At 39.5% G+C, this 21,764-nt stretch overlaps 2 protein-coding genes and 1 long non-coding RNA gene across 3 annotated transcripts; 1 reads left to right on the top strand and 2 right to left on the bottom strand.

The window, feature by feature from the left end:
• The first annotated feature begins 1,702 nt into the window (after window positions 1-1,702).
• LOC107303654 lies at window positions 1,703-3,086 on the top strand. The gene is made up of 2 exons (XM_015833715.1): window positions 1,703-1,978; window positions 2,722-3,086. Exons 1-2 carry the CDS (start codon window positions 1,766-1,768, stop codon window positions 2,908-2,910), a joined length of 402 nt encoding a protein of 133 aa, XP_015689201.1. The 5' UTR covers window positions 1,703-1,765; the 3' UTR covers window positions 2,911-3,086.
• A 3,747-nt stretch (window positions 3,087-6,833) lies between these two features.
• Window positions 6,834-7,862, bottom strand: LOC102712606 (fasciclin-like arabinogalactan protein 6). Its single transcript, XM_006647138.3, has one exon. It carries the CDS (start codon window positions 7,806-7,808, stop codon window positions 7,017-7,019), a length of 792 nt encoding a protein of 263 aa, XP_006647201.1. The 5' UTR covers window positions 7,809-7,862; the 3' UTR covers window positions 6,834-7,016.
• A 6,290-nt stretch (window positions 7,863-14,152) lies between these two features.
• Window positions 14,153-20,401, bottom strand: LOC107303642. Its single transcript, XR_001549592.2, has 5 exons — window positions 19,981-20,401; window positions 19,298-19,429; window positions 16,365-16,481; window positions 15,911-16,135; window positions 14,153-14,425 (listed from the first exon to the last, which is right to left on the bottom strand). It is a non-coding gene; the product is annotated as an uncharacterized LOC107303642 (long non-coding RNA).
• Window positions 20,402-21,764: the final 1,363 nt, after the last annotated feature.

The following is a 21,764-nucleotide window of genomic DNA, read 5'->3' as shown; positions in this document are numbered from 1 at the left end:
ACTACGACGCTGATGGCGACTTCAGCCGCTACATGAACTTCGACGACATGGAGTTTCCCACGTTCGATGAGCCGGGTGCGGCTGTCCTGCCGCCCGTCCCCGTCGAGCCCCCTTCTTGTTCTGTGCCAATGGCTGCGGCTCACGTCGAGCCCACTTCTTCATCGGTGCCGGCGACTCACGTCGAGCACCCTCCGGCGGATCTCGGTCTCGGCCACCCGATGCTTGTAGATCTCGGCATCGATGTCGATCTCGACTTCTTTCCGGAGATGAGCTTTCAGCCCCAGCCGTCGGCCATGAACGCTGGTGGATACGTTCATCAGGTGCCGGAGGCGCATCTCCCGCACCACCAGCAGCAACCGCTGGCCCCGTTGCCGGCACAAGGCCTCGACGGCGGCCAGTCGACGACGGACGCAGCCAGAGGCAACAGCGCGGCGCTCCCCGGCGACCATGGTTTCTTCTACGACCCATTACCCGACGCTGGCCCCTCTACTGACTTCAACTTCATGGACTTAAGCTTCAGCATCGATGACGTCAACATCGATGGCGTCCTGACGTGGGACAGCTACGATGCCATGCATGGCGGCGGCGGCGGCGGTGCCGGCGACACTCCTCCCGTCGACGAGTACGCCAATTTCGTCCGATTTCAGCCTGGAGACATAAACTGCCACAACTGCCATCTCGTCAGGGAGGTGATGCACGCAAACGGTAATTAAGATAATTAGATAAACTTCATGCTTTCATGTGTATATCTTATGATGATCTACTACTCAGAAATATCGAATGCAATTAATGCTTTCATAAAAGATGGATCTTTGCCTGAGATTTGATGAATTTTGGCTCATGCACGCAGACACCCGGACAATATATTTCTTCGTTCATGCCACCGGCGTTGGGTCATATCAACATTTGATAGTGGATCGCAGATGCCCTGCCGTTGCTGATGGACACGTCCCAGGGAGCGAACTGCTATATTTCGAGTAAGTGACTCAATCTAATCTAACAAGTAATGTATAATACTCTGCACCCTTCATAAAATTCCCAACACATACGCCGTTATGGAAATTAATTAATGGCGATTTCGATTCGTTTCAAATGTTTCCAGCCTTACAAATTACACGGATGAATTGGCAAGCGATTTCATCACAAGCAACGTTGAGAAACTGAGGAATGATACTTGCGGGCAGTTTCTTGACACTGGCTACCCCAACTTCTTGGCGGCGATGGAATTAGACATGCTCCAAGCTATCGAGTCAGCCCCATCAGACCAAGGTATATAACGACTCGTAAAATCTCGATATAATGGCACCATCGATCATTTCGAATTATTGTGGATCGATAATTTTGATATTGCATGCACACAGCAGCTGCAGATGCAGCGCCTCCAGCGGCACAGCCGCCTTCAGCTCCTCCAGCAGCAGAGCTTCGTCGAACGAAGGCGCGAAAGAAGGCGAAACCGACGCCGCGCAATGCTGCTAAAGGCACCGATGCAGAGGCACAGCCGGCGGCGTCTGCGGCTCCTCCAGCAGCAGAGCTTCCAATGGCGGCGGCAGCGGCGGCGGCGCGAAAAAAGGCGAAAGCGCCGCCGCGTGATGCTGCCGCTGCTGCTGCTGCTGCTAGTGCTGCTACTGCGACGTTGCTGCTTCACCTTGAAGAATTCTACGCCGCGGCGAACAGCCGTCCCGTGCCGAGGCCAGACGCAAGGATCATACTCGAATCTTCTCAAGTGGCACAGCAAGATGGAGGTAGCAGCAGCTCCACTGCTACCATGTACCCGAGCATGGAAGCCAAAAAGAGGAAGAGGCAGGTGACAGTGACGGCACCATCAGCAATGACTCCGCAGCGGATTCTAGAGTATGTGCGCGTGACAACGCAGGAGACCGAGAAGGAAGTTGGCATTCTCAACTCCTTGTTGAAGAGTCGCAAGAACAAGGAAAAAGGGGACGAGAAGATAGACCCGATAAGCTACCCGATGGAGCAGGTACGTATGTATAATCACTGCAACAAAAATAACATGGGGAGACACTTTTCTAATACCGTAGAGATATTTTCTGAATGCCTTTACAACAGTATAGAGACACTTTTCAAAAATGTGTTATAACTGCCTAGAAGTGACCTTCTTTAAAAACAAATAGGTAATTTATAAAGTGTCTCCATGTCTTGCAACATCATTTTGAATTATAGAGGCATTTTGTATATCTATGAGAGGTAGAATCATTTTCTATTTTCTAGAGATACTAATTTATACCATCACCATAGCAAGCCACCGTAGAAATATAGAAAAAAAAACCTTTGCACTTACCAATCCTTGAACTTATTATCTTTTGTAACTTTTATTTGCTAACCATCATAACCTCATGTGACTCATTGTTTGTTAATATGTTGCGTTGCTTATATTTACTTATTTATTACGTGTTATCCTCTAATTAAGTGTCTTACTGAAGGCTAAAATGACTCAAGAAAGTACCAACACATATGATTCAGATTGTAAAGTGCCACAGAAATGACTTTACAGGAATATTATTTAGTAAAATGGTTAGAGTTCTAAATAGTGTCTTTAGTCTATAGCACTCTTAATTTTAGAAGCGTTTCTCAATTTAATTATCACTAGAAAAGTGCCACATACTACGTACATGTTTTCGTTGTAGTGAATATAGTTACGTAGAAGTGTGCATAGGGAAAATTTCATTTTTATGTGATGTTTGGTTCTTTAAATTGTCACAGGTAAGACACATAAAAAAGAAGACAGCGAGGATCCTTAAAAAGGCGAGCACTATAATGCTGAGTAGGCTGCCGGCGAGCTTGGTGGATGAAATTGATAGTATTAAAGAAGAGAAGGCAAAAGCGTTTGCTGAACTTATACAAGTTGTTGAATCTTTGGCAGCAAGAAAAGGAAGCTTAGCTAGCCGATAATAATTATCATTTGGTGACAGAAGGATTATTTGCAGTGAAATTTCTGCTCAACTAATTATGAATCTTCATATGATGTTAAGTTACACTTTTATAATTTAATCCGAACCGAATCGTGTACTGAGTGTGAAATAATTTTTGTATTACTTTATACCTTTCTGACGCCATATTAACTATTACCTCATGTAGACATCTTATAAACAATCAAATGAGATTCTCAAACTTTGTGTAGAAAAGTTAGAGATGAATTGTGCCGTGACTTTGGATGTATTCTCAGCCGTTTGATTCACAACCAGCGCGTGGGATTGATTGCTACAGTACCGATAGACATGACATATGCTATAGTACTTTACCGTTTTTTTTACTGCGGCTACAGTATTTAATGTCATAGTATTGTAGCACAAGACTAATTTTACTGTGCGTTTTTATGACTTTTCTTAACAAAGTTAGAGAGTCCAAAGTGATAAACAGTGTGGTAATAACCGAGCCACTAGCCGAGGCAAACTAATTAATAAGTGGGAATTGCATTGTCGCATGGTGCGCTCACACCGCTCTCCCTCCCTCTCGCTCTCTCCCTTGGCTCTCTCTACTCCCTCAATCTCTCTCTCGCTCACTCACTCTTTGGTGTTACCGCCTAGGCTCTCTTCGCTAGCGACGGGCGGCGGTGGATCCAGAGGTGGCTGCCACCCTAGCAACGGTGACGGTGGATCGAGGGACGATCTGGGACGGCTGGCTCACTCTAGCTCTCTCTATCACTCTCTTCGATCTCTCTCCCTCTGGCTCTACTTCAAGTAGTGGCCAACAACGGTCAACTCCAAAGCGATAACGGCGATGGATCGAGGTTGAGGGCCACATGATCCAGGGGCCATCGAGGTCGCGCACACGGTGATGGTTTGATTTATTCCTTATGTATTTGACCTGTTGTGTGCATGAATATGATATGTTCATATGTATGAATGGATTCTTGTGTTGATAAAGGTTTTTTTTTCCAATACAATATGTTCTTGAGGTCATCAAGTTTGAACATGATCCGTGCAGCCACATTTGCAGCTAGACTATCGGCTCAATTCAAGATGAGGCGGCTTCTTTTTTTTTTTCTTCTCCCCATTCATTTGTGCCGGGTCTAAAACCAGAACTAATGAGTATATGTCATGGGTGTTGGGAATTTTGTGCCAGGTCCAATTCTTACCCGTCACAAATGTGTGTTACGCCGTGGACAAATACATTGTTTTGTACTAGTGTTAGTGGATTGTGTGTGAATACTTGGAATGTTTAATATAAAGTTATTTTTCTGTAACACTTGGACTGTTTAATTACCACCTTGCACCCCAAAAAACATCACAGGCCCACATATTGATAATTTTTAAACACTAACACCATAGCAAAACATAAAATATGAAGTGGAAACAGATATGCAAAATCCACACTTCAAATGGAAATAGATGCGTGGGCTACATATATATAAGGATATATACTCTCTCTGTATTTTAATAGATGACGTCGTTGACTTTTATTATATGCTTAACTATTCGTCTTACTTATGTTGTGATTGGTTTTAGTACTAAATATATTTTAATCATAAGTTACATTTTTCACACATTTGCACAAAAATTTTAAATAAGATAAATGATCAAATATGTGATAAAAAGTCAATGACATCATTTATTAAAATACAGAGAAATATAACCTGTGAAATGAACTTGAAATAGTTAACCAAACAAAATTAAAGCACGAATTAACATCATCTGTATGTATTATAATCACAAACTAGCCTAGTAATTAATAACAAAGAGGTGAAATGTATAACAGATACGTAATACAGTTTAGACTCTGTCTAATAAATATGTATAACGGATATATATTTTCTTAAAAATAAGAATATAGATTATTGGGAAAATGGCCTGCAGTATTAATTTGTTGTAATATAAATGTAAAACCATCATTTATACAAACTATGATCCAAAGCCTCCTATATATAGAGGTTAGGTCAGCAAATACCACCTTCAAAAACTTCTCATAAAAGTTTTCCCGGCCGACTTAACTAGTCAGAAAGAAAACAACCCGATTGACATATTTTTGCCGATTGACCATAACCCAAGTGATATGTAGATTTGTTGACTGACATTATTTTTCCTGACCGATAACAATTCTAGACTGACAAACTGCCACGAACATTACAAAGTTCCTACCTATATGTCTAATAACTTAATTTTCCCCTTTTGAGCCACTCCCTCTAGTTTTTAATAGATAATGACATCATTACCTTTTAGACACATGTTTGATCTGTCATGTCTTGACCCTAGGAACCCCCTGGGTCAGGCCCGTTAACACGTGACCGCTCTCTGGGACATCAAGACTTCCCTCACCCAACCAACACAAGTTTTTTCTGCGCACCTGGGAATAACTTTTCGGTTGGTTACCCATCCCAAGATTGTTCTGGGCCAAACACGTACGCTTAACCTCGGGGTTCTCTTGAGATAAGCTTTCGGAAAAGAAGTTGCAACTTGTTTCCTGCCGCAATTAATTTCTATGTATACTCCTGTGCAAGCCTTATTTTGCACAAATCAAAATTTGCCCTAGATGCACAAACCAATTAAACACTATTGCCCTAGATGCATAAACTAATGAAGCGAGCTGTTTGTTCAACTTACTAATTAGTATTCTCAAAACTGTCTAATAATTGTTTGATGCTATATAAAAATAATGTAACATAACTTAATGCTAATTAGTTTATTCATCAACCGTTTCATTTTGATGTGCACATAAGACTTTATTTCACACATTATCAACCATCACCGTAAAAGTTATAATCGTACACAATAGTGTGATAATTGCCATTATTCTCTTCCTTTCAAATCCCACTCCTCAAATCTTGCTGCATGCAACAACACCAGTGGTCTTTTTTCAGTAAACCTCCAAATTTCTGTACAACGTTGTACATAGAGAAATGATATTAATATAGCATCAATTAGTTTCTTCTGCTCCACTTATAATAAACCAAATTAATCTGCAGCATGTAAGTGACCCAATCACAGTCTAGTTGCCATCATTCAATCGGCCAGGGCCGGCGGCAGCCTCCCCGTCTGATCCCCTGCTTGGCTCATCCACCACCACACATAGCTCCAGGCCATATATATCAAGTGGCCACAGGGAGAGGTGTCAATCCTGCTGGTCGAATCTGTGGAAGAGAGGAGGGAGATTATTTGGCTTTATTATGGAAAAAGCCAAACAACATATTTCCAAACAAAAAATATTTTATTAATAAAGCTTATATATATATATATATATTATTGAGGGATATTATTATTGACTGTACAAAATATCAAGGAAAGATAAACAATTACAAACCGATAATCAGTTAAGAAAAACAAATGTGCCAACCGCTGGTTTGATGACAAGTTATACCGACCTATTATTTGTCAATATACATGCTCTTTCCCGACCGTAGTCGACCGGATGGTAATTTTGGGAATTGGCGTTTATTGATGGATGCCAAAAGAAAAAAAACACAAGAATATGTAATTTAGCTTATGTTTATTGTTTTTCTATGAAATTTCTACTTCCCAAGAAGGCCAGCTTGCACGCCGCAGGAAAAAAAAACAGAGTGAATTTCATTCAGCGAGTGATCACCAATATATGTAAATAATATTCTTGCGTACAAACAAGGTACTCCTAGGAAACATGTAATTAGAGGTGAAACAAGGTACTCCTAGGAAACATGTAATTAGAGGTGGCATTGGATCTACCCACTTGTATTTTAAGACCGACCCTAGTTTAACTAAATAAATTAAATTTTATTTTATAGTAAAATTTAGTTTATTATATTGAATTAGAACGGATCCTAAATTATCCGTGGATCGACCCATGCCCACCCTTACATGTAATGAAGATTTAAACCACCATTAAACCTTTATACATACCGCAGGGATTAATATATATACCAAGCCAGTGAAGAATTTCACCGAGGGTGAATAATCATCATGAAACATAAACATTCTTGCGCATACATACAAATTAAGGACACATGCATGCAATGAAGACGTACGTATAAGTTTGGAACGAAATGAACAAAATTAAAATGCCCAAGGAAAAAGACAAGTACACGCTTTCTACGCCATGACAAGATTGACAACCCCGACGAGAGCAACACCCCAAACGGCGCCCCACGCGACGCCTGCTCCGGCAACGGCAGCCGCGTTGGTGCTCTCCGCTGAATCTTCTCCATCTCCGGCTGTCGGCGCGGTGGCCACGACCTCGTTCTTGGGCACGGAGCCGCCCTTCCTGCGCTCCTTGGCCTTCCCAGCCGATGCGGGCGCCGGCGCCGGCGCCTTGTTGGCCTTGCCCCCGGCGCCGGACATCTGCTCGGGCAGGAGCACGCCGTCGACGGAGTACACGGCGAGCGGGAACTGCGCGAAGAGCGTGGTGCCGACGGGCACGGCGGCGAGGCCCGTGGACACGTTGACGAGGCTCTGGCCGGTGGTGGTGGTGACGTTGACGGTGTAGACGCCGCCGGGGCCGGACGCCTGCGTGCGCAGCGGGTTGCTGGCCGTCTGGAACGTGGTGAGGCTGTAGTAGCGGGGGAGGACGTGGTAGAGCATCAGCTGCACCTGCTCCTGGTCGGTGAGGCCGTTGAGCGTGCCGGGCCGGAGCGCCGCGAAGGCGGCGTCGGTCGGGGCGAAGACGGTGAGGCCGTCATAGGTGCTCCTGAGCTGGCTGCTCAGCTGCTCGTTGACGCGGGTGGCGTTCAGGAGGCGGAGCAGCGTGCTGTACTGCCCGCCCTTCTCGAGGATGCCGGTGAGGTTGAGCTGAGGAGACGCCGGCGCCGGAGCGGCGTCGTCCACGGCGGCGGCTGCAGCGATGAAAGGGAGGAGGAGGACGACGACGGTGCAAGGAGAGGCCATTGCCGCCGCCGCCACTGGTGTGTGTTTGAGTGTGTAGGTTAGAGCTGAGTGAGCTAGAAGAGGCTTTTGCATGCATATATTGCATGTGAGTGGGTTTTGTACGTGTTGTGTGGTTAGGAACGTGAAGGTGCGTGCGCGTGGACCATACGGAGAGAATATCGACGTAGACACCTGCTTATGCCTATAAGATAAAATATAAATTTTTATCATTGATTTTAGGGTTTCTTTATTTTTCAGCCTCAGCTTTAGATCTATAAGAGCAACTTCAATAGTATAGCCAACTACTAACTCCAATTCATCAATAGTCAATCTAATAGCCAATTCATATAATAGTTACCTATAAAACATTAATACATGGTCCCGCATGTCACACACATTTTATCTTGGAGCCCGTGTACAGCTGGCTACAAATTAGTAGCTCACCTCCCTTCTCTCTGCTCTCTTATCTCTTTAAAATATACTTATAGCTGGCTTATAGCCTGCTATTGTACCTGCTCTAAAAATATACATGTAAAAATTTTATTTATTTTTTTTATTTACAGATATACGGTTTGATTTTTTTCTTATGAAAAAACCAAACAATAAACTCCACTATAGTGAGCGACAACTGTGAGGTGGAGGGCGGGTGCGTCTGGTTGCTTTGGAAGGAAGCGGGTTGGGTTAATTCCATGCAGACCGCATGCTGTTTCTGCAGATCGTGATGTTATCGGATGCGCAACTTTGTTGGTCTGGTTTTTCACCGTTTCACCATTGTGGTTGTGGGCCCACTTAATGTTGCTTGGTTTTCAACGTTCTAATTTATGTGAAATCTCTATTACTGTTCTATAAAATTCTTATCTTGAAGGTACAGCACATGGTACTACTACTCAACTGTGTGTGCTGTTGTAAGCATGTGAAATTGGGGTACTGTACTTTTGGTTTGAAAGTGGTAATGTAAACGTTAATGATAACAGTTGCAGCGGGAATAGATACCATTGTGGGCGCATTCGAATGACTCATGCAAAACGAAAAACATCATTAGCATATGACTAATAAGTATTAGCTATTATAAACTACAAAAATGGATTAATCACTTTTATATAAATATTTTTAGCAAACGACTCACTGTTTAACAGTTTGGTAAGCGTGCGTGTAAAAAAAGAGGTAGTTATTAAACCCTATAGACTCTCTCAAATAAGCCATTTAGCAGTATCTACTTAGAGCATTCAACCATGTATCAAAAAAGTGGTCATTATACAATAAAAGATCTCACATGGGTTGTCTTTATATATTATGAGGGTGGTCATTATAGCATTTATGGTTAAAGTAGTCCTTAGTCATATGACTACTCATAAGAATAAATGCTCTCACATTCTTTTCTTATTTGGAACCCACTTGGCTTTCTACTTCATTCATAAGGACATGTATAACAGTTTAGACAGCTACTGTCTATAAGTTATATATAGACAAGAAAATATACAGCTTGTACAATTTATTGTCTACTTAGCTGTTTCTACGATATTTAATACATTATTTTCTATGTTTTATATTTGTTGGATGTAACCAATTCATGGAGTTTTTCTCTAAAAAGGATTGTATGCAGCTTAGGAGCACGTGCCTAAGCAGTAGACGAACGAAGAGACAACTTCCAAGTTATTTTTCAGTTAATATGCCACGTAGAATGATTAATCTGACGTGGATGTATATAAATGGCTATTATCTCACTGTTGTAAATGCCCTAAGCATTGTAGAGCTCGCTACAACTAATGTCATCTACAGTAAGTCTTACTTATAAAGACTAAGTGGTTTTTATACATTGCTCGTGCCCTACTGATTTGTTTGGTTTCTCGACCCAACGTCGCGTATGTTTATACAACGCTTGGATGTGACCCAAGCAAGACATTGCCTAGCAACGGGCGGCGAACAAGCAGTGATCAATTACGATCGAGAAAACTGATCAGACAACCTGATAAGAAACGGAACACCTAATCAACTGAATCGGGTACCATGAGACAATTATGCACCTGACATACAAAATGTTTGATAGAAACTAGCTAAAGTTTTGACATTGGATCGAATACCAGCCTAGCAGTCAGGTGCAGTTTATAGCGGTTTTAAATAGCAGCTATAGCATACTACAGGCGGTTAGGCACTATAGGAAGATGTTTGAACAAAATTTAAATCATCGTTACGCAAGAATGCATGGTATTTAGAATACTCAAGACCAACAATTGCCAATTGGACTCCATACATGATACATGATACATTCAAAACTGAAGAATTCATTAACTTCCCCTCTCCATCATATAAAAAAAAGATTCAAACATGAGTAAACCATACAATTTCACTACCACAATCTAGAGTTTTCATGTTGGTAACGAACTTTTATGAGGGACAAAAAGGAACTACCATGTACGGAAATTATAATTTTGTGGGAGGAATCAAAATCACCAAGAAAAAAGGGAATTACCTTGTTGAGTCCTTTGCACAACCATAAAAAATGCTTTTTTATTTCATTGCACCACCAAGAAAACAACTCCACAATTCCAAATTTTGGCTGATGCGCATATATATGCACGTGATTTGCTCTCGCTCTAGCAAAAATAAGTGTTACTCAAGAAAAATCACACAAGTAGACAGAAAATACACTAAGGCATAGGCACGTGAGTCCCTACACCAAATGAAAGCATTTCCCTCTGTCATATCACCCTCTTGTTCCCCCTCTACCCACGAAATTTTTTTATTTTTTAAATATTTTTAAGAAATAATTTTATTACTAAACCTTCGAGAAAAATACTTCCAAATCTAAACCTTTTGGCCACGCCACCAACATTAGCGTGGCAAGACAACGCTGCCACGCAGCCTAATCGGCGTGCCATGGCGTGGCAGTGTTGCCACGCCATTGTTGGTAGCGTGGCAAGACAATGCTGCCACGCTACCGACAATGGTGTGGCAAGCCGTTTGGCCACGTCAATGTTGGTGGCGTGACCAAGAGGTTCATACGGTGAAAATATTTTTCCCGGAGGTTTAGTAATAAAATTATTTCTTAAAAATGGTTAAAAAATAAAAAAAAATTCTCTACCCACAGCCTCAAATCCACTCCCAAATCTTGTCCACTACTTCATTCCACCACAGCTGACCCTCTCCTGCTAATGAAGATGAGTTTCTCGGCGGGGTCACGGTGAAGGGATGTCACACGGTGAAGGGATGTCGCAGGCGGTGAAGGGCACAGTCTATATCTGACACCAACACATACCCCATATATGTTTCTTCTTTCCTAATAAGACAACTATAGCTTACTTTCTTATATCAATGGCAGATTGTTCTCTGAGTTGAATATATTCCATGGGGTCTTGGTTTAGGTCTTGTTAATTGCTGGTGCTTTAGTATTTGAGTTTGGATTTTGGGTAAAACCGAGCCATCGAGTAGAGAAAGCAAAGGGGGTAAGGGGAATACTACAATCTGATTTTGTTGCTTCCAACTTTTTCAAGGGTGAACAGAGGATTTGAACATCTGAGACTTGCTGATAGATCGCTTTGGCTCCCTCTCCAACAAGCTACACATATCTCATCCAAGACAGTGGTAAGTATTTGGGTTTCCCAATTTATTATTAAAACACAATAGGTTCTCATGAGTTGAATTTATTATTCTCTGTTCAGAAGTCTCTTGCTCTGTAGTTATTTTGTGTGGGGATCTATAGCTTGCAATGAATTATCCATATTTGAAGAAAATTAATATGCAAATGTGTGCCTTAATAAATAGGTTGAGGCATTGAGCTTAGAACACAATTTCTTCAAGACTTGTTGTTTCTTGTTATGAAAAAGTAGAAATAAGTGCTAGCTAGAAAGCAACTGTTTTTTGCAGAATATCTTATCATCGATAGTTAATGACATTACTACCATTTTGTAAATTCTTTGGTACCATCGTATGGTATTGACCATCTTAGAGACAAATGTTGACCTTTGGCTAGGATGAAAAAAGATTAACTGGATTGGCATTATTTCAGCATTCAGAAGGTATTGCTTTTACCTTGTTTATATATGTTCATAAGCATCAGTTTAACCTAGTCATGAATATTTTTATTTTTAAAATATTTTTATAATTTACTTTGCAGAAAGAAAATAGACACAATAGACTTGGTTTGAGAGTTTTTGGCACAGAGGTCACACATCTTGATGCCAACAACCTTGCCACCAATACCTCAACATCTGTGGCAATAGAGTCATAATGGATGCTGATCATAGTACAAAAAACTGGATTGGACCGACGAATGAACTGGAAAAAACTAGAACTGACAACTTTGGCGGGTCGGTTCCGCTCAAAGACCGCCCCTATAATCGGACCGGTAAAAACAAGGAAAATAAAAAAAAGAAAGGAAATACCGTGGTTGATTTTTTAATTGGACAAGAGGAAAGAACGGGATTGGTTTTTTTGATCGGACAAGCTAGGGGGAAAGAACGTGATTGACAAGGAATTTTTGTAGGATAAAAGAAGAACGTGATTTTTTTAATAGTAACAGAAAAAGGAGCCATCACGTTTACCCTCACGGGCTAAAAAATCTCATATTAATCGAAGGAAAATAAGAGAAAAAAGAAAGAAAATATCGTGGTTGATTTTTTAATCGGACAAGAGGAAAGAACGGGATTGGTTTTTTTTTATCGGACAAGTTAGGGGAAAGAACGTGATTGACCAGGAACTTTTTTAGAATAAAAGAAGAACGTTATTTTTTTTAATAAAAATGAACATGATTTTTGGAATTTTTTTGGAATAAAAAAAGATAATGGTGTTTTTTTCGATTGGACAAGGAAAAGAAATAAACAGGTCTTTTTATCGAGCCATCGAATAAAAATAAGAGATAAAAAAAAGATAATATTTTTTTGGAATTGGACTAGGAAAAGGGAAAAATCAGTTTTTTTTAATCGGTGCTGCTGACGTAAAAAAATTAGGTTTTTTGGTTGAGCAGTCGAAGGAAAATAAGACATAAAGAAAATAATATGTTTTGGAATTGGACAAGGAAAGGAAAAATTCAGTTTTTTTTAATCGGAGCTGCTTTCATCCTATCCCTACGAGGATATCGTGCAAAATTAAACTAAAAAAATTACTCTCATATGCCTAAAAATATTTAATTTATTTTATAAGTAAACGTAATGTTATTTGAACATGTTATGAAAAATCATAAGTAATATATATGAAAGATATGTGATTGAAGAAGACGAATAGAACAATAGATATTATGCAATAAATTTTGTACAATTTTCTAGTATTACTTTTAGATCTATTATGTTATTAAGATAATATAAAATAAGTCACTGTTTTACTTTAGTGGAACATCAAATATAAAAGTTTGGTCTAAGTTAGGTTCGAGTTTAAAACTACATTGCCAATTTAATATTTATATTTTACAATATATATGAAACTATATTTGATATTATATAACAAATTTCATAACGAAGTTAGCCGTGCAATCTGCGCGGGGCACGATGCTAGTTTGTCTTATTTAAAAATTTAGTACAAATAAAAAAAGATAAGTTGTGCTTAAAGTTGTTTTGATAATAAAGTAAGTCACAAGCAAAATAAATGATGTTTCTATAATTTTTAAATAAGACAAATAATCAAACATTACATGTAAAAAAGTCAAACATTCTACGCTATGAAACGGAGGGAGTGGTACATATTTTTCAGAAGGAAAGTGTAGTACATCTGTACATGTATTACATGCAGGCAGGCAAGCATGATATTTTCATGATTGCAGGTATATAACTTTTGAGTGAAGAAACACACGCAAACCAGCAGGGAGATCAATCAATTTGTGCATCACCAGCCTGAACACAAGATAATTTTATGAGACTATCTATTCTGAAGTCGATTGTCTTTTTCTTAGCTGTCAGCCAATTTTTTTGTTGTACTGGGTTCCACCTCCTCCCAATGTGAACACTTGAGTTGTTGTAGTTTTGGGCTTTTTGGCCCAGAAACAAAAGTATGGGCTCTCTATGTGCTCTCTCTTCTCCAAGTATGGGTTTTTGGTGTTTTTTTTGGGTTTTATATTTTTTATTTGGCTTCTGGCATTAGCTAAACACGTTGAAGGAGCTCCACCCCAGTGGGATTTTTTTGGGCTCATTTTTTTTGCTTTGAGGTCCGGTAGCACTATTGGGTTTAGTTTTTATAGTCCTCTGTTTTTAGGCTGTGCTATTTTTTCTTTCTTATATTTTGTTCTTATGATTAAGCTGGATTTGGTTCTATTGAATTTCCAAAGCAACTTTTTGTTTAATTCAATTGACTTTGTCAATCTAACCAAATTGTTTGAAACACACACGATTAAAATTGTTCTGAACACTTAGGATAATAGATATTTACCAAATCCTGACCATGTTAAAACAGATCCGAATACAAAATGAGCTAATTGGACTACACGAGGCTCGGCTTAGTCCAACATCTCTTCACATATAAAATATATCCATAATATCCACAATGGCCACCATAGAATCCGAGTGCTTAGTGAATTAACAACAGTCACAAAATTTATAATCAAACACCAATATTTTCCTCTGGCTTTCATATCATGTTATCCATCGATGCTGATAGTATGCTCATCGGCTAATGTTCTTCATCACCGGTTAGTAGTGTAGGAGGTTGTCATTCTACAAAAATACACCAGTGCAACAAGATGTTATTGTTAACAACTTCAGTCAATATCAAATATAACATGGAAATATTTCAAGCAAAAATAATGCAATTAATTCTAGTCCCAAGAAACTCCAGTGAAAGCAATTCAAGTAGCAAACATCGATGATGAAATATATCATCATCATGCTTGAAAAATAAAAGAGCCGAAAAGCTGCTCTAAATTGAAATATATCATGACTTTGATGGACCAAAAACTCACAAATCCAGAGCTTTAGCATAATACTACTCCTATTGGCTTGTTTGCATCTGTGATGTAGCATCTCCATAACATTGCTCTCACCACTTGATACTACAATTCATCTTCACCCCAAAACCAAAATTGCAGCAAAGGCTACCGAGTGTTACATCAGTAGATTGATTTTTATATAAAACATACAAATAAAAATTTCACCATCATCCACACCAAAATAGCAAACCTTGAGGTAACCCTCCATTTGCATGATCCCGGTGACATCCCACCAGTATAAACGAAATTGCTTCCATAAACAAAAACAGTAAGCGCATCACCCGAGTGTAAAAAAAACAAAAGTTTAGCCATGCTGCTAGATTCCTTCATAATTTAGTAGGATACTTTCCCCTGAACATGGAGTGGTATAACTGAAACAAAGAAACCCGCAACACCACACACCCCATCTGGATTTGTGCTCAATACTTCTCAAAACTATAAAACCTATTATTGCACTTAGTTTATACTAAAGTTACATATTGTTTATACTAAAGTTGCTTATTGGCTGATTATGCAACTATAGGTCAAGCTATGAGCAAGTTTAGTATATATATTGGGCAACTTTAGGTGACTGATAGCTAAGAATGAGAGATCGTAAATACCAAAATTTAGATCGATTCTGAGGGAGCAAACAAATCTCAACCAAACAAAATTGCCTAGCTAGGTGGAAAAATTAGATGGAAGGACATAAAGCGAACCAAGATGAAGAAAATAACTATGATTGCACCTAATTTATATTGAAGTTGCGCTTCGATTATACTAAAGTTGCATATTTACATATTATGCAACTGTAGGTTAAGAAATGTGCAGATTTACTATATGCATTGTGCAAGTATAAATGAGTGATAGTTAATAAAAATGGAATCAGAGAACTAGTAAATACAAAATTTTAAATTAGATTTTGGCAAAGCGAAATAATATCTAGTATAAAATCTGGTGTAATAGCTATATACATCACAAGAATAAAAAGGCACATGAAAAGGCAGACCCAAAAAAGAGAACACTGGGAAAAAACTAAAAGTCAATCGTGGTTAGGACTTAGGACAGGAATTGCACATGGAAAAAAATGTGATTAGAAGTGCATTTTTGCCTACAAGTACACAAATAGACAAAATAGTGGCACAAAACTCTGCAAATGGCAGAAAATTACATGCGAGTGAATATCTTGCTAAAAAACAGTGAGCAAAAGAACAATAAAAGATGAACAAATTACCTCCAGCCATTGTGTTGCATTGAGTAGTGAAGTACACTAACCATTCCCAAGAGCACAGACATCCCAACTGATGCCTCAAACCTTCCTACTCTTGCTCATTTTGGTCCTCCTGTTCCCAGCACACTGAACCAATTCAAACACATGTCACACAAATTCAGCTCTCAAAACCTAAGGACACCAGAATTCTCCAGCGGAGTGGCAGTGACATTGTACTTAGGCAGATTCCTGCACACAAAACAAACACCAAAAAACATAAGCACCCCTCTCAGGCATATCATCAAACAGAAGCTAGGCAAGCCCATCTAGGCTAACAAACACATGATATCCTAAGCTTCGCTCGCCAATTGACCCATAGTAACTGCAAAATATATATCCAAAAACAAACCAAATTCCCCTTCCTTGCAAAACCCCATGTGCAACAATTGCAGAAATTAGAAGACCATAGAAGACAAACCATGTATGTGACGTCGCTGTCCCCTCCCGTGCCGGCATCAAAAAGCTTGCAGCGGATAGAGTTGGTCAGAAGAACCGAAGCAAACGTCCACGATGCCTCTAGATGTAGATATAGATTCTGGCAAAAACCGTAGGAAATAGAAAATGAGAAAACATTATACTGCCAAATTTTTTTGAAAATCAGGAGAATAAGCCCTAGCAAATAGAGAAACCTGAACTACTAGCAATCTCCCACCTCCACCCATCCATATATTAGGAATCCCTAGGAGAGCAAATCCAAATCCATATATTTCTATTTGCAGGTATAGTCGACTAATAGTTAAGAATAAGAAATCAGATATATAAGAAATATCAGAATCTTGGATCAGATTCTGAATGAGCAAAACAAACACTTAAAAAGGTTCAGTAAAAAGTAGACTTTCAGAGCTTCACCCAACCAAACACTGCAACAAAAAGTTTTGAGTATTCAATCGTTATCCTCTAAAAAAGGGTTCATCATTTGTCAATGCATAGAACCTGAATCTCAAAATGGTGCTTAGCAGGTACCAAAAATTAGCAACCAAACCTACACAAAAACAATCCTTGCCACAAGAGGAACAGGGAGATAATGCACCTTAGCATTTCATAGTTGCAGAAAATATTCAGAACATTTTCATGGCAAGCAAACAGAAAGCGAGGCACATATTTGAAAATGAGAACTACAAAAAAATGGGTAGTGCAATAGATTACATACAGCAAAAATATAAAAACGCACATTATTTCATCTCTAATGACTTGTTACCATGATGCCATGAGCTAAACAAAATCATCAGGGGAGGGGGAAAATTGCGTGTTTATATCACATTAATTTTATTGAGGAGCACATGTTGAGTTCTAGCCCAAAAAAATTTGAAATTATAATTAAAGTTGCACAAAATTATAGTAGAAGTTGCAACATCGCTGAGATCGGCAACTGAAACAACTAGCGGGTGCAATTTTCATGTATAATATAAATATGACGATCAATACGACAACTGATGAGCTGCACAAAATAAATTCCTATTTTCCTGCACATAAAAGCAGAAGAAAAAAATCTATATCTACAAATTCTACATTGCAAGCTTGCAAAAAAAAATGTGATACTAGAACCCGGTTGACAATACTAAAATTATTCAACAATGTAGTAATCTGAAAAATGCTAAGATTCATGTCATGGTGTGTCTCCATCCTGGAGCTAGCACACAAGTGCATCCGCATGCATGCGCACACACACTCTCTTAGTTTTGAATTGAACAAATCAATAGATGCACACATGTAACACTGAAGTTGTATTAATTCGTAACTTAAGTTGCAGAAATTTAAAACTGAAGTTGTGAATTATGAAAATGGCAACTACAGCAACAAGTTTGTGCAATTGGTATAGAAACATGTGTACAATTATTAGTTTTTGGTTTTTATCATTAACTAGATACATGTTTTCTCATCAGAATCAAAAGGGCAGAAAAATAATAGAAAAATGCTCAAAGTGCCTAAAACTCATGTCTTGTCTAAATTTGATTTATGTAGGATATCTTGAAACACAACAAATTTTTTCCATATCTGCTTATAAAATGAGTCACCATATTGAAAGGTTGTTGAAACAAATCAATCACTTTTTGCAGACACTTGGGAAAATGTTTCCCAAATGTTTTCTTCATACATCATAAGCAGAAAATAAAATGTCTTACTCTTGTCACTTAGGTGGCAAACATGTATAAGTTAAGTTGCCCGAGTTTATAATTAAAGTTGCACAAATCTGTAGCTAAAGTTGTACATCACTGATATCTGCAACTGATACAACCAGTGGGTGCAATTTTCATGGATAACGTAATTTTGAGAATCAATATAACAACTGATGAGCTGCACAAAAAATTCCTATTTTTCTCATCTTCAAAAAAAGGTGATACTAAAAGTTGGTTGACAATAATAAAATTATATAAAAAGATTACAAACACTTAATGACATGACAGGCTTGAATGTGTTCTACTCGAAAGACACTTTTATTTAGCTAAATGAAAAATCATTGGGGGTGTCATTAAGAAAAAGAGAAAAGCCCAATTGACTGATTCAAGTGAACCATGTGATTTCTAGGTTGTTCTAAAACTACCAACCAAAAGCTATCATGGTTTCACCAGTCAACCAGAAAACTCTTACCGCTACTCAAGTGGCACTACATCAAAAAACATAATATGCTTCTATATTTCCACAAACTTGAGGTAAAAAGGAAGATCGGAACCAACAAATTGTTGCTCAGCGAGGTTTATTGCTTAGTGGCATCCAAATTATATTATCACGATATTGCTTAGTGGCAACTATAACACCTACTGGAACTTGGTGCATATCACAAAAAACCCAATAGCAATCACCCTAGAAAAGGAGTCTTACTTGTGCTAACAGCTACTATCTCAATACTATCTATGCTAGTACAATGGCACCATGCTCAGCAAAGAGGGGATAAACAGACACAAATGCTGAGGAAGCATACATGGTCGACAGGTCGCAAAACTAACTTGATATGCTGAACAATGCCCCTAAATTAGAACTCAGTAGCCAGATCTATCTCAAGGGAGACACCGCATGAGTTGAGTAGTTCAACGTGTACTGCTTCAGGAAGCAGTGCTCCATCCTGTGAGGTGTCTGACCAATTTATTCACCTTTTCACAAAATCATCCCCAAACCCACAACTATAGGGAAAACCAAACTGCATGAATCGCACATTTACCTCTTCACAAAAAGAGATCCAGGTATGCCCTTCCCCCAAGATGATGGAGATTCTAAAACTAACCGACAGAATCGCTAGCTGCTAGAGACATGACAAATCCATGTAAAACCCTATCTCAAAATCCAAATCAGGCAGAGCAACAAAAAAAAAATCTCCAAACTTACTAGGAGCATGGCGTCAGCACTCAGCCGTACCTGAAGAATGGCGTCGGCTAAGGAAGCTCATGAATCGCGCTCTCCCGCTTCGCCGGGCGAATCACGCTCCCCCCTCCCTCCTACTTCGGCAGAATGACGCTCTCCTGCTTCGTCGGACGAATCGCCTCCCTTCTGCCAAAATCGTCGGTGCTTGCAGATGAATCATGAGGCACACAGAACAAGCATCGGTGCAAGTAAATGTGAGACAGAAAAAATCCCCCATGTCAGGTTGTTAGAGGTGGATTTTTATGTGGTCCGCCGGTCACTATTCCCAAAACTCCCAGCCCAACAAAGCTGAAAAAGAATTAGTGTTGCTTGCGATCGGACCTGACGGCCCAAAATATAATTGACATTCGTTTAGATCGGACGGTCGATGCGATCGACTGATACATATGAGAAAGGGCAGGCAGTCGACTGCCAAATAGCGAAAATGTAATTTTATTCTAGTAACTTGCATTTGAAAATATTCACTCCAGGCTTCATCCTAACTGAAAATGTTAAATATTTTAGGTAAACTAGTAGTCCCCATCTCCCTCGATGGCATGTTTAAGGTAAAACAATGATATAGAACAACCAGCTGCAATATTTCAGATTAGCATTGTAACTAGACATCGGTAATATCACTCACACAAACGATCGAGCGGTGTGGCCTTATTCACACAAGCTAGTAAAAGAAGACTAACCATCGGGCTTGGCCAAGATAAATCAGTCGATCGGAGTCACAGTAGAGGCTGGAGCTCGTCGCCGCGCCGCTCGCTACCCAGAGTGAGCTGGGCCTGTCACTCACCACAAGAAGTTCGCCGACGTTGCGGTCCGAAGTCCTGAGTCAATTACGCCTTGCCGGGTGCTGCGACGTCGCCATCCGAAGTCCCGGCTCAAGCTGCTGGGTGCTGCAGTCACCTTCCCAAGTCCCAGCCTGCTCAAGCCACTCGTCGACGTCACCTGCGCTGCGCTCGTTCCTGGTCACCGTTGCAGCTCAATCTCAACCGAGGCGCCTGCCACCAGATCGATCTGGCCGCCCCTGACCATATGTGGCTTTGATCTGGCCGCCCAGAGCGAGCCCCAGACGTACCCCAGCATTGATGATGTCGATGGTGGGTTGGGGACAGGAAGAGAGGGGGAGCAACCTGGGCGCTGGCTGGACAAGGGGAAAGACAATGCTACGATGGGGGTGGAGTGAGCCTGAGGTTGAGGGTGTAAAAGATAAGGCTGTCGCAAAAGTAGAATCGGCGCCCTTTTTTCAGTTTAGCGCCACTCATCTCAAGTGAAATTTTGTGAAACTGAATATAAGTTCATATTATATTATGATTAATTAAATTCTCAAAAATATTAGCTTTATGGCTATCTAGATTCATTAGCGCGTATATATATATATATATAAATTTAAACAATACTAAAAATATTTACATTACAAAACAGAGTAGTATATATTTAAAAAGTCAATGGTTGGACCATTAACCATCAAGAAGCCATAATATATATGGGTGGAATCAAGTGTAAGGCCACTAGGGCTTAAGGCCTATGCTTAGCTCTATAATCTTACTTATATCTTATCAATCTACCATGTAAATTTTAAAAATAATGAAGCACATATTAATTCAGCCCTACACGTGATTAGTTTTTGGTTCTGCCGTATTTGAATTTCTTTTGAATATATGTTTCACCGTTTGTCTTATTCAAATTTTTATGCGAATATGCAATATTATAAGTCATGATTATGAAATGCTTTTAGTTATAAATCAAATAATGATAAAATAATTAATAATTATATAAATTTTTGAATAAAACAAATGTCAAACATAAATAAAAAAATTTAATGACCTCAAATAAAAAATAGAGGTTCTTTACTATAATTAAATAAAGCATCCCAACGTCATTACACGTGGGCCATTGATTGGGCATTTTTATATGTTGCTGTGTTCCCGGGTGTTTTTATATATGGGGATAACAGTAGGTAGGTAAGATTTCTTTCACGGTTAATTCCCTGGTTAATGTACTGTAGAGGGAAGAATGGCGTTTGATGTTTTCTAGTCTAAATGAGGCACACCCGGTTATATTCGTGTTACAGTGTGCAAATACTGGGCACCTGGTATTTTTCTAGTGTTACTTAGTGTTTTTGTTTTACACTCTGTAAGTTACCGAGTGTCAAAGCAAACACTCCGTAACTTTGTCGGCACCAGGGAGAGTCTCCCAATCTGGCAGTGGTGGGGGCGCCATTATAGCTTTTGGAGCCCACACGAAGATCCTCTAAAATCTTATACTAAATATCAGTAGAAATGAGGACTGAAAATATGTGTAACTTGTTTTAGACCCCCTTAATCTTATTGGCTAGATCCATCACTGCAAGTCACGTACAACTACATGTACACCGTCTTGGCCTCGTTGTTAGTTTTGTTTATGAGATTCAATGCCTAAATATGTAGGTGCACATGTACTTGCATCGTATTAATCGTCTTTATATCCGGAG

Source organism: Oryza brachyantha, chromosome 2 (assembly GCF_000231095.2).
Source record: "Oryza brachyantha chromosome 2, ObraRS2, whole genome shotgun sequence".
Classification (NCBI taxonomy): domain Eukaryota; kingdom Viridiplantae; phylum Streptophyta; class Magnoliopsida; order Poales; family Poaceae; genus Oryza; species Oryza brachyantha.
The sequence above is the reverse complement of the archived record's forward strand: the minus strand, read 5'-3'. Positions and strand labels throughout refer to the sequence as shown.

Coding starts and splice junctions, on each gene's coding strand:
- LOC107303654 (XM_015833715.1), top strand. CDS start 1,766: ATGTACCCGAGCATGGAAGCCAAAAAGAGGAAGAGGCAGGTGACAGTG. Junction 1,979..2,721: donor TAAGCTACCCGATGGAGCAG/GTACGTATGTAT, acceptor AAATTGTCACAG/GTAAGACACATAAAAAAGAA.
- LOC102712606 (XM_006647138.3), bottom strand. CDS start 7,808: ATGGCCTCTCCTTGCACCGTCGTCGTCCTCCTCCTCCCTTTCATCGCT.